The sequence below is a fragment of the Antedon mediterranea genome, chromosome 7, assembly GCF_964355755.1.
Source record: "Antedon mediterranea chromosome 7, ecAntMedi1.1, whole genome shotgun sequence".
Taxonomy (NCBI): Eukaryota; Metazoa; Echinodermata; class Crinoidea; order Comatulida; family Antedonidae; genus Antedon; species Antedon mediterranea.
In genome coordinates this window covers 10,558,700-10,572,955 of record NC_092676.1, presented here as the reverse complement: position 1 = coordinate 10,572,955, position 14,256 = coordinate 10,558,700, and the positions used below count along the sequence as shown (strand labels likewise).

Genomic DNA, 14,256 nt, shown 5'->3' with positions numbered 1-14,256 from the left:
GCGCTTGTTTGGCTACTCTGTATACATAATCATAAAACTTCCTCGCGATCTGTGTGAGAACACCTTCTCAATCGTGACGAGTTGTAAACAATCCTAATTAGCACCACAAGTACTCTTAAGTGTTAACAAAGTGACTGAGTACTGTATAATATGGAAATCTTGTGTCTGCTAAACATTATTAGCCTCAATTGCTCGTTCAATTACTTGAAAGTTGTGACTACTGTAATTCTTTCCTTCTTTCTAAAGGTAGAAATACTGTAGCTGTATTGTAATTTGCTTCTTTCATGGTGTTCCATTTGGCTGTAGCATCTTGATTCGGAAGGTTTAGAAGAGCAGACCTTGCATAAAATTGAAATATGCTAGGCCTGATACAGGCTAACGATTATTTGCATTGGAGTGGTGAATCTTACCAAGTTGAAGACGCACTTTACGATAGCTTATAGTTATTTAATGAAGACCGCCTAGTGATAATCAGATCAAGTTGATGCCATTGATGAGATCTGGGATTTTCCATGATACAGTACTATGGTTTTTAAGTGTTTATAATACAGATGTCATGATAGATGTGTAGCTCCAGTAGCCTATGACCATTTATGTTCATCTTTCCAATATTCTGATGTCCCAAGCAAGTTTATGCATAATGTACAAATTTATTTTAAAATAAACCTATAACAAATTTTTCGTATTGATTATCTCAAGTAATCGGCTACGTAAGTATAACACATATAGTTTACGGACTCACCGATAATATAGCACAAAGTGAACATTCCAAAATTACAAGCCGCTACAACACATCGCAGACACAGATACGTAATCAAATTGGGAGAAAATGCAACAGCAAATCCAGCAATACACTGTACTATAATTGATATGAACCACATTGGTTTTCTTCCATATCTAGTAAAACAAACGAAAATAATGCATAAATAAATACCTAGAAAAGTTACTTATGCTTTTCTCAGTATTATTTTATTATATCTATTGTAGTGCTACGTATCATAGGCATACCTGTCAGACAAAGAACCAACAACCATCGATCCAACTAAAACGGCTGTAAAGAAAATAGACTGAGCAATGGCAGGTATAGTTTTATCCTCACAGACCAAATCCCACTAATTAAGAAGAAAGAAACAATAAATAATTGGTTTTGATCAGGAAAGGAAACGAATGACATAATAATGTCACGTGACCTTAAAGGCCAGGCAAACATTTTAATAGAACATCATACATTCCAATAATATTATTGATCCTTGATATTTCTCGAGATTCTGTGTGGGTGTGTGTTTATTGCTTTTCAAAATAAATTTCTCATCAGTAGGGAATAGATATTTCATTATATTGTTTTTATACATACATAAAAAAAAACGGTGAGGCAAAACATTTTACCAGATAATGATATAGACGTAAGTTGACTGGAATAACTTGAATTTAACATACACACTGAGTTGCTTCATTGTGTTTCTATTTTACAAACTTCTGATAGTTGCCTATAATGCAAGGCAAACATTTTTCAACTAACTGAAAGTAAACATCCAAATCCCAATCAATAAATCATTAATATTAAAAGTTACTTGGTTACGGAAAGTGTGTAAATTGAAGGATAAGAAATTAGCACAAATCTATTATAAGAAGTTACATAGAATACTGCCTACCAACAAACGGCTTTATCAGTGGAAAGTTAGAGAAACACAAACGTGTGAAGTGACAAATGTTGAGAAATTGAAAATGAAAACAATTTGTTTTTTAGTTGTAGATTTATTCAAAAATTTTGGAGGAAAATGTTTAGTATCTTTTTAAGTTTAAACCACAATAATATATCATATAAGCAATAATACTAGGAACGGGAGATAAGCTAGTAGATTATATTTACAAATTTGCAGCCTTCCGCTATTTATAGAATAAAAATGTTATCAACATTAAATAAGCCAGTGGGTAAATCTTTATGGAGATCATTTAAAAGCAATATGCTATATAACATTGAATGTGAACCATATAACAATAAAGAAATAAGTATAGAAAAATGGATAGCTTTAAGACATACTACATGCTAATATATTTTCTAATTTTATACGATTTATCAGAAAAGGAATTACTGTGATACGAGTTACAGGTACTGATATATTATGATTTTTATTCGTTTTATCTTATATATATAATGTATATAAATAAATTGTATAATCCGGGTTCTGAAATATATATAAGAAAATTAATGAAAAGGGGTTATACGGAATTAAAATATGTAAAAATGTTCCTGATGAATTGTAACATTTGAATTAACAAAAATGTGTTAGATAATATGATGTTATGTAATGACATGAGATAATGTGAATAAAAATGGTGTTGCTCCACAAAAGATTTTTTTAATAGATATTTTTGGCACTATATTAAAGTATCCACCGTAAACCCATCAACTTTTCTTTGTACTGTTTTTCATTTTCTGGAGACAATACTAGATAGTAACAGCAGCTTGAACTACTGAGAAAGTCTATATTTCACTATTTTAAAACAATTTATGTTTTTGTTGTCGTCTATCTGTTAAACATTTAAATTATGTATGGGTGTGTGTAGGTGTGTAAGTATGTAGGGGTGCGTGTGTATATTGAACCCAATCAGATCTGTAGCTTAAATTGTTCACGTTTAGGCCTATAGAAGAATATGTAGCAAACATTATAATTTTAAATCATAAATCAATAAATATTACATTGACAGTTATTGTTTAACATATAACTTAACTCAAAATTTTCTATTCTATACGTTGTACCATCATTCTTATAAAATACATCGTAATTATTTATTAGTACAGTAATTTGTAACTCTTATGGATTTGCTTATACATTAATTTCCACAAATCTATTAATAAAAGTACATAAACATATATATGGAAATTGTGTGTAACTTATTTGATGTTGTATTGTTGTTTGTTTCTAGGTAGTATTCTATTGCAGTGGCGGATCTAGGGAGGCGCACCCTCCGCACGCCCCCTATAAATCTGGGGAAAAAAATTATCCTACCATAAGGGGAAAAAAATCGGGAAAAGAAGCGTAAAAAAGAGTAAAACTTTCACTTTTGATTTAAATACATTGTTTCAGCGCCGTGCTAAATTACTTTTTATTAAAGGTCACCATTGCCGTTGCTGTAAATTTCTAAGAGTTGCGAAATGAATTGCCTATTTTCACCTGAAAAATAAACGCATTTTGGTCCCTGGATGTAACATGATATTGACGCGTGTATCGTACCCATACTCGGGCTCGAACGATTCTTACAAAGGACACCATACAACCGCGTAGGTCTACCTATTGTTTAGATCGCTGGCAGTCAGCAAGCATAAATAAAAGTGTATATAGTACGTCAAAAATGGAACGCCGTGGTTACCTACAGATCATCATCATAGAGGATTATTATTAGAGTTAATAATAATATCGTAGGCCTACTGTGGTAACTGATTTTTTTCTAGGCCACCCACCCAACTGTATCAATACCTATTTATATATTTAATTTCTTCAAAAAATTGATGTAAATAAATTTTGAGCCATAGTAAGCATTAAATTTGAGGGGCTTCCCCTAGATGGACGTTCGCATTGAACTTGAACGCAATCAAAACTAAATACTGAGTGAATGAAATCGGCAACAAAATGTTATATCGTCCTGTAATTAGTCACGTGTGTTTATTGGAGGGAAAAAGTATGATCGTTTTGCTCATTGGTAGCATGCTGCATTATTATGAGAGTGTCTTTTCCTGCAAATTAGAGCTAGTACCTCAGTTTTCATATTTAAATTAATATCAATTTTTAATACATCTATTTAACGTGAGAGTGCCATTTCCGACCACCTAGAGGTTTTACATTTTCAAAATCGTCTCTCTACAGTTGCGCCCCCCCTAGTCTGGGTTCCAGACGGAGTTTTGTCTTAATATTAGTAAAAAGATAAATATTTTGGCACATATGGCGTTTCATACGTATACTACTTGATTTTGGATACTCCGTCTGGGGAAACACGCACAATTCACGTGGTTTGACACCAAGAATTCTTGGTGCATACGATTATCCGGTTGACTAGTTTCAGCTGCATGCGATTGGCTACTCACTCGTACACCGTTTTAATATTCATATTTCAGAATTTCAAAGACTCAACAACTAAGATGATGCGCATGCGCTATGTTACGTTTAGACAATGTGTACTTGGGTAGGCCTACATTTATGAAAGTTTCTGAAGGCTAGAAATTATTTTATATGCCTAGTAGTCTGGTAAACATTTGATGGGATTTTTCCCAAGAACATGAAAACTCGTCTTGATAATGATAGGCTAGCTTCTCCGAAAATCAAACATTGAATGGATCATTTATTACGCGGAGATAATTTTGATTTAATTCCCACCCAGACCCTGTCCTGTCGCGTCCTGTTCTGTGTGGTGGTGTAGCCCTGTTGTGTGCCGGTGGTATGTAGGCCTATTTTATTGGCGTTTTATTTGGCAGGTCATACGTGCGAGTTGAGTAGGACCTACGAAAGAGGCCTAGGCCAAGGACTAAACAATTAATAAACAAAACAACTTGGCATTACGATTTTATATTTCAACAGTCTCGATCGTACATTCAGCACTGTCCGTCACCGTCACTTACTCGATATTTTTCATTTTGAAACAAAATGATCATTGGTTGATTCGAAATCCATATTTACATACCGCCCGCCCCATATAGCCAAATACGGTATGATAACCTACGTCATTCTTATCGGATGTTTGCGGTCTGCAAATCGATTTCTATACGTGTTTCACAAGTCTGTATTTTCCGACAAAAATCGCGGTCGAAATAAAAACAAATAAATTTTAAAAAAAGTTAATACAGACTTGGGGCAAGTCTAGCGCCCCCCTTTAACAAAATCCTGGATCCGCCCCTATATTGGTTAATTGTGCTAATACATAATATAACAACTAAATCTATTTCTGTCATTTGATTGGATTGTGGGTCACATAGCGTGCAATAGTACGTTAAATAGTATACAAATAATGAATGTTTATGAGTGTAATGGTACAAATAATGGCATGAGGTGAATGATGAAAGGTTATATCAGCTAGGCGTTGCCTCGTTGATATAACCTTTCACCATTACACGAATATAAAACATTCATTGTTTGTTTTATATAACATCTAAATTGATTCCTGTCATTTGAATCAAATAAAAGGTAGCCCTAGCCAAGAGGCCTAGTACATTTCATTCACATTGATTAAAACAGTAACATTTGGTTTTTAATATCATATTAAATGTTATATTTATATGGATTTTATAGACACACCTACTTGTGTTAATTATGTCAACAGACGACCAAACAATCATATGCCTAGCAAGGCTAAAACGCCTAGGCTAAGCCTAGCCTAATACTAACAGGCCTAGCTAGCCTAGGCTAGACCTGGCAGTTGTACTAGCTTGGCTGAAAGGCAAAACTTGACAGACAAATTGGAACTTATCTAGGCTAATTATGGTTTTTTCAACGATTCCACGTCTTGTATGGATGTCCCCATTAATTAATCAAACTTCTAAAAACGATCTAAAGCTAATTTAAATGCCTTTTTGAATGAAATTAATACATTTATATCTCCAAATCGTACACAAAAATCTGCTGCTGTTGCATATCTCGTGGTGGTGTTTACAAACAGACTGAGGCAGGACACAACAAGTGGCGCTGTTGTATTTCACAGTCATTTTTGGAGGTGTCACGAAACCTCAGACCACGAAAGCTAAGACCCCCTAAGACCTAAGATCACAAAAGCTAAGACCCAAGAACTAAGATTACATATTCTAAGATATACTACAGCTTAAAAACAATACTTGCTTATCCATACATAATTTTAAACATAGTAGGTTTCATTTATTACCATAAATATAATTAAATACTACCGCAAAACATAGATAAACTCACGTTATTTTCGCCCGTTGAGTAAATGTATATTTTTTCTTTACAACAAACAAACTTGACGGGTTGTTTGTTGGTATATATTTACTCCATTGTGTTGGTTCAGAGGATGTTTTTTTTGTATTTTGACTCCAAATGTGTTAACTAACTTTATCCTGAATACCACACTTTAAAATTAGAACTTATAAGTACTTTCAGAAGGAGAAACACATAAAAACAAATAAATAAATCCTTTAAATTGATGATTTTACAGACGTGTTTCTTTGTATACTGTAACTCATCATGCTCAATGTTTTTGTTTCTATGGAGCACCAAAAGAGCAACAATAATAGTACAAGAATAAAAACAGAAAAAAAAACGAAACAAAACACTTATTTAATATCATGATTTTTAAATTAAATTTTATTTGCGAGTATTTATTTCTTCGTACTAGCATGATTATACTACAGTATTATCATTACAATTTTAATTTTACATTGTTCCATCACTGTAGATGGACTCCATAGAGTTTTCAGCCCTCTATATAATTTTTGCTCTTTTGACGTTCCATAGAAACAAAAACATTGAACATGGGGTAGGCCTACTGTACTGTTAGGCTAGTCATGCGAAATTCGCAAACAGTATGTGTGCGAGAAAAACGTCTGTAAAATCATCAATTTAAAAATGTATTTGTTACTTTTTATGTGATTCTTTTTCATAAAAGTGCTAATTCTAAGGTGTGGTATTCAGAATAAATGTTGGGAGTTAATATACAAGGCAGGTGCGAAAGATAAATATTTGTAATCTTAGTTCTTGGGTCTTAGCTTTCGTGATCTTAGGTCTTAGGGGGTCTTAGCTTTCGTGGTCTTAGGTTTCGTGATACCCTCATTTTTGTATACTAGATTTTTTTTTCATCGGCGAAACGTTTGGTTTTTTTTCGTACACAAAAATGTTTTAAAAAGTACTATTAAACGATCATTTAATAGTGCGTACTATTGCACGCCATGTGACCCACAATCGTCTAATCAAATAACAGGAATTTATTTAGGTGTTATATAATATGGTATATCTGCCTTTGGTTGGTCGTTCGTTGACATAATTCCCAATACAGTAGGTTTATACAAATTCAAATAAATATAATATTTTATAATTTATATATTATACTTAAAAATCAAATATATATAATTGTTTTGCAATGTAAATATGTTACAAAAAAATTTACTGTTTCAATGTATCCATGTGTAAGCCTACCTTTTATTCAATCTGATTCAAATGATAGGAATTTATTTAGATTCTAAATACAACAAATAAGGGTAATAAGTATGTACCAAAGCAGGGTCAACATTTTGGGCTACCACCTGGGCGTGCAAAACTTAGTTATAATCAGTTTGGTCAGCAACCAGCCGTGGGTCGAGCCTTGTTATTTTTGCAGAAGAATAGACATAGAGCTGATTTTAGCCATGCGTGTGTGGTTGTGAACGACCTCATTCCCATTTTGAACCTGCTATGAAAGATGGATTCTTAACTGCGGTCATAAATTGCCTATTCTAACAGCGGCATGTGGAAGTAATCCGGGTATGCCTGTGTGGAAAGGTTTAGTAGAAAATGATATTACCGAAGTTTTGCGTGACTCTGGTTGTAGTAGTGTCGTGATGAAACGATCCTTTGCGAAACCTGAACAACTAACGGGAATTTAGTACTTGTGTATTGATAGATAAAACTGTAAGGCGTTTGGCTACAGCTAATTTTAATACCTCAATTGTGTCCTGACCAGTAAAGGCGATTTGTATGGAAAATAATGTATTTCGATTAATTTTTGGAAATGTTACAGGGGTAAGGAATCCGAATAATCCTGAAAAAATTAGTAACAGTAAAATAAAAGAAAATAAAATGTCGTTAATGGTATTAGAAATGCGGAACCATGACCAGAAGCCAACAAAATGCCGCGAGAAAACCACTTAGACAATTAAAATTAGCTACTCCCCTATAGGCCTACCAATTGATGTGACTCAGAAAAGGTTAATCGAGGACCAGTATTATGACTCTACATTGGGGAAAGTTAGAGATTTGGCAAAGCGGGGGATAAACACTTCTCTCTCTCTCTCTCTCTCTCTCTCTCTCATTGAGAACAGACGTGTTACGGCGCTGCTCCTGCGGACGACGTTTAGCTTGCTTGTTTTGTAGTTTCAGTGGCGTATCCAGTGGGGGGGCCCTGATTTTGTGTCCGTCGGCACATCATCGCGTCCGTCGGCAAACAAAAGTACCGGGGAAAAATAAAGTTAGGCAAATAAGAATAAACTATTATTCTGACAATAGTTGAACTGTAAACATAATTCTTTTGAGTGTTTGTTTATTTACATATCATATCATTCCCTTCAGATCAACTATTTTAAATTTTCATTACATCTAACCAACCACGAAAAAAATGTGGTTAAAATATCTTATCATCTAGCACGTACGGCCGTACGCGCTAGATTGTTTTTGTAGTTGAGCCTCTCATGACCTGGGATTTGTATGTCTTCCTACGCTAAGATTATATAGTTCCACATGCCATGTGCTTTTTTCCCTAAAATATATTTGCCAAAAGCCCCGTTTTTTTCTCGATATGAGGCCTTTATTATTCACATTTTTTAAAGAAAAGGCACACATACCATAACAAAAATCCATGTATTTCATTTTTGGAACAGAATATTCCGCGAGGCTCAACTACAAAACCACCATATTGTGATATGATGCCATCGTAAGCCAATCAACGCTGGGCTTTCCCGTGATTGGCATTGCTCACTGTTGAATGATTTTGGATTCTGGCTGATTTAATTGGTGAATGCGAATCACCGGCAGCGGAATGTTTTCTCTTGCGCGTTTACCATAAAATCACATGGCTCTCTCTGATCGGTACTATACAAAGTTAGAGCAATGAATTTGTCCGAATTCCGTTAATTAAACAACTTTATATATTTCATAAGCATTTAATAACATGTTTTATTGATATTTCCAATGGTGATATATAAAATAAATTACTAAAAAACGTAATTATATGTAATTATTTTAACCAAAAATGGCGTAGTTAATAGAATAGTCGACTGAGGCCGCAAGTTGTTTTACTTCTTTCGTGGCTAAAAACGATCATTTTCGGCGATGTTTTAGACCCTATATTTCAAAAACTACAAATCAGATTTTCGTAATTCTTCCTTTATTGTAATATTAATACAACATACTAACAGATAATGTTTAATTTGGTCTTAATTTTGCATCGTTATCCCATATAAGACAACATGACTATGCAATCCTAGAACATATATTGAGGCATTTACAGTACAGGTAATGACACTGATTTTGTCGGCAACTTCAACATCCTGGATACGCCACTGTGTGGTTTGTCTGTGCTTTTGATGTTGGTGTTGTGATGTGCTGTGCTGTAGTCTGTGCTTTCTTCTTTATGTTTAAACGTAGTATTTGTGGATTTTTACTGTATTTGCTTTTCCTCTTGTGTATTGTTTATTCACTGGAAGATTTACACGCCCTGAACAAACCATGTTCTGTTGTGAACTTTGACGAGTTTTTACCCAAGAGACGAAATGAACCGACAAATAAGGATCAGAAAACGCGGGAAAGCAGGTGGAATACGAAAGAAATTACGTGCTCGTAAGTACAAACCATATTCCTAGCATAATTTTTGGGAATGTTCCATCCTCGGTTTTATCAAACATGACAACTATATTCATTATAAATATGAAATTGACTATTTTGTATGTTCTGTAATATAAACTATCTTCAACTTAATGTTGCAGAGACCTAGGAAATGGTTATAGATTTTCGCACTAAATTAAAGGCATCTGCTGATGTTATTATCATTGAAAGTAGAGAAAGAATGTAGGTATAAGTACCTAGGAGTGATTTTTGATGATAAATTAAATTAAATTTTCTAAACATTTAGAATATATTAGCAAGAAATTAAATACTCGTATGTACTGTCTTAAAAAAAGGAACGCTTAAAATTAGCAGAATCACTGGTGTCTGTTTGCCTTCTGCTGACTCTCTTTTTAGAGTCATGGTTACAAATGTGTTTTGTCATAATTATAATAACTGATGAGACTCATCCTCTCCATGATGTGATTGTCAGGCATTTTATTCCCAGAAGTGGACGTATGAGAGTTCCTACTTTTGCCACCAAGAGATACCGTGATTCTTTTGTAGCTAAGGGTATTGTTTTCTTAAATGAAGATCATAAAAGGTAACTTGTGAGGTGGTCTGATCTTTTATTTGTATGTATATGTTTTACCCTGTTGTTTTGCAAGCTACTGTAATTTCTTCTTATGGAGATAATAAAGTAAGAGAGAATGTGTCTCCTAATGTGGAAATTGGTAAATTAGTAAGACAAATAGTTGTTCCTAAAACTCGTAGAGGGGTAGTTTTGCAGTTGGCCAATGAATCTGTATTAGGCGGTCACCTAGGGGTAAGAAAACCAATTACAACATTTAAAAAAAATGTGTTTGGCCTGGGTTGCAATCCGATGTACGTCGTCGTGCGACATATGCCAGCGAACAGTATCTAAAAGAGCCAGTGGATGAAATGCCTACAATGGAGGAACCTTTTCAAAGCCAATCAAACCAACGACTACAAGGGGACATTATATATTCTGTTGTTGGTAGACTATGCGACACGATATCCGGAAGCAATACCTATTAAGAATATTAATATGGGAACGGTAGCAAAATGCTCGTATTTATGTATTCTAGGTTAGGATTCCGAAATACTTGGCGATACGGGTTCGCAAGTCACGTCTGGGTTAATTAACCGTTTGTTATCTATACGTAGTGTAAATACCACGTCATATCATACAATGTGCAACGGGTTAGGAGAAATGTTTACTGGAACGTTAAAGCCCATGTTGAAAAATAATGAGCGAAGAACGCCCTACTGATTGGGATAGATATATTGATCCATTACTAACCAGAACGGTTAGAGAGAACGTGTGAATTGGTTCGTGAAAACCTCGCACGTGCAGCGAATCGTTTCAAACCTTATCAATAAGCGCGCAAATGTCTAGAAGTAAATGATTGCTTCCAACCGACAATAATAAACTTTTAATACATTATAAGGAACCATTCCCTGTGATTGGTAAGGTAAATTCGTTAAACTATATCATAAATATGAGTCATAAATCCTCCATATGTTAAAACAATATAAGGGTAGACCAATTCCTATGGCATGTTGTCAAAGCGTATATGATATTGCATGCACTTTAGTAATTGAAGAAGAGCAAAGTTCATTCGTTGTAGATGCATCTGAGTTGAAAAGTTATGCCAATGATGATTTGCTGTAGTTTGGTCCACCAAGGTGAAAGTGTGAGTGATGTTAACATTAATCCAAAATTAAATAAAAAACAAGATTTGATTATGTTGTTCTGACAGATAAATCAGAGCATACTCACCTTGGAGAACATAAGATAGTGGTTAATGCAAACCAGTTCGTAATAAAACATACCCTATCCCATATAACTTGAAAGTGGATATGAAAATAGGTGCAGGAGATGTTTAGAATGGGAGTGGTATCAACTAGTAGTAGTGCATATGCTAGTCCTGTGTTCGTTGTGAAGAAGCCAGATGGGTCTAATAGAATTTGCTGCGATATTGGCCTAGTGCACGCTGCTGCTGCTACTTTTTATTTAGTCAGGTAATGCGTAAATTATTAAAAGGTATAACGAAGGTTCATAATTACATAGATGTTATCCTCATCCAATCAATCATCAATCAAAATTAACATTTATTTCCAAAAGTGGGGCGTCACCAATAAAGAAAAATCTTGTGTCAGGAACGCCAAAACAAAACATTCAAAAGCAAACAAAACAAATTTGTTTGATAATAAATAATAGTTTGCAATATTTTTTTAACTGTTTAACATTTTGTATGTTTTGGAACAAAAGAGGCAAAACATTCCAATGTCTTCACCAGAGTATCTAATACTTTGGTGAAATATTATATAATCCTGTGTTTTGGGAGATGAATATAGGAGGATGACCTAGTGTTGTAGTTATAGACATTAACATTACATTTATCATATCGTAAAATCTATGAGGATAATTATGATTAATACAGTTAAAAAAAAACATATTTTTGCTGATAAAACATATATTTCTGAGACTTAGGAGGAACATATAAGAAAAGTCTCAGAGGTATTTGAAAGGTTAAAGAAATTCAAATATTATTTCTTGCCCAAGAAAAGTGTTATTGGTCCTTCCATTCATTATAAACAAGTTATGTAGTTCACCAATTTTACAATTACCTGAAATTAACAAAACGTTTGTTTTAAGAACAGACGCATCCGATGTAGGTGTGGGAGCGACATTGCTTACAAGAGACTGGAGGAATATGTGTGTATGCTTAGCTATCGTTTGGAGTGTTCAAACAAACGAAATTTATAATTGAAACCGATCATAAACCATTAACAAAATAATTCTCGAGTGGAAAATGGCAGAATTTTAATAGCTTTGCAACCTTTTCGGGGTCGGATTCAAGTTATAATGGGGAAGGATAATGTCGGTGCGGACTACTGAGTAGACATGATTAAAAGGATGTCGCTTTATTTACGATTACATTGGATGGGTTTATAATTGGTAGGCCTAATATTATTTACGATTACATTGGATGGGTTTATAATTGGTAGGCCTAATATCTATTTTTTATATATATATATTCAAACCAAGGAGTACATTTTAACTCATACAGTCCTTCATGTATTATAAACGCAGTCAAATGTTTACAATCAGGAGCCATTGGTATTTGCTAATATCATTTATTTAGATCAATTTTTGTAAAATACTGATCTTTAGCTAATTGCGCGAACATTTCATCCGGGACGCAACACACGAACAATCGATATCATTAATAGAAACCGAATGAATTCCGTTTTATCGTAGACCTAACCCTCTAACATACCGCAACCTTACCTCTTGAATAATAGTTGATTTGTAATCTGTCCTATCATAATTCCAATGCTCACATCGGCTAATGGGCCAGTTACCTGTTGGTTTATCTCCGGCTAAAAATGATTCTGTCGTTGTATTCGTAAATCGCAGACAGCCTTCTCCTTCCGTTGGCATTAGAAATGACAATTTTTCCTTTTCACATTGCTGTTTGGTAAAATTCCACGAAGACGGACAGTCTATACTTTCAAATTCTGATGTTGTACACCAAAAATCAACATTTGCGGCAAAAAATATTTGACCCATTTGATGAAAAGCGGCAGGAATATTAGATAAACACATAGTAGCGATTATCGCTTTCTGATAGAAACCAAACTCTCCAACATACTTAACTAAATCGTCAAACTTCATGTTTACTTAAAACTTGTACATCCGAACGAGATAGGAGAGACTAACACAGTGCCTGATTTGCTGATAACAATCGTTGGTATTTTCTATGGAATGGTTCATTATTTCAAAAAGGGTAGAAAATGTAGGTACTACTTTAAATATTGAATAAATGTTATTTTACTTAGTATATATAACATTTAAATTTAATGTTATAATAATAATGTACACCTCACTATTACTGTTAATGTACAGTCCCTCATTGTTTTGTAAAAGAGTTTGTTGAAATATCTTGCTTTTGGTCTCCCCTTATAATAATGTACAATAACTCTGGTTTGTAAATTGTAATATTTCGAAACTACAGTACTGTGTAATTAAAAAAAGGTGTTTTTAAATCATTCATTCGTCATATCTCCAATTTAAATTAGATTTTAAAGAAAAGCCCTTACTTAAAAATAAATAAGACAAGTATATGAGTTGCACTTTCTCTCTATAGTGACCGAACTACGTTTCTTTCTGCTTTGTATTGTTGTGCGTATTTCGAAAATGTGTCCAGATTTAAACAATAAATAGATTAGTTAGCAGTACACTTACTTATATTATTGGCAGTGACATCATCACCAGCATTTTAATAACCAACATTCTGATCTATTCAAATAATTATTTCTTATTGCTGAACAATATTTAAATTTCAACCCACGGAATTAATTGTAACTAAAAATACGGAACACATCATGCACAGAACATGAATTCTAAACCGTCCGGTGATATACTGAAATTTAATTAATTTGAAACGATAAGATGAGGAATATATCCAGATCTGTGAGAATGAGAAAAAGTCCCCCCAACCGAGACTCGAACCCGGACCTTCTCCTTGATATGCAGATGATGTCCTAACTATTAGACCACTGGGGCTTTCATGGTATTGTTCAAACCCGATTGGATAGCGACTCTTTAACATTCTCGGCGTGGTACGGCGGAACAGCACTAGTCCTCAGTTGTACGCACGCGCACCAGAGATCAAATTGATACGCCCTCGTCTTTCAGTATTTTTATTCA

General features: G+C 34.0%; 1 protein-coding gene across 1 annotated transcript in view; it reads right to left on the bottom strand.

Annotated features, from left to right (window-relative positions):
- Positions 1 to 13,356, bottom strand: part of LOC140055144 (organic cation transporter protein-like) — a 51,429-nt gene extending 38,073 nt beyond the window's left edge. The window contains exons 1-3 of the mRNA XM_072100370.1: positions 12,835 to 13,356; positions 1,009 to 1,112; positions 743 to 897 (exon numbers count right to left, since the gene is read on the bottom strand). Coding sequence (XP_071956471.1) covers positions 743 to 897; positions 1,009 to 1,112; positions 12,835 to 13,221 — 646 coding nt within the window. The 5' untranslated portion in view covers positions 13,222 to 13,356. The remainder of the gene's footprint in view (positions 1 to 742; positions 898 to 1,008; positions 1,113 to 12,834) is intronic.
- Between the last annotated feature and the right edge of the window lie 900 nt (positions 13,357 to 14,256).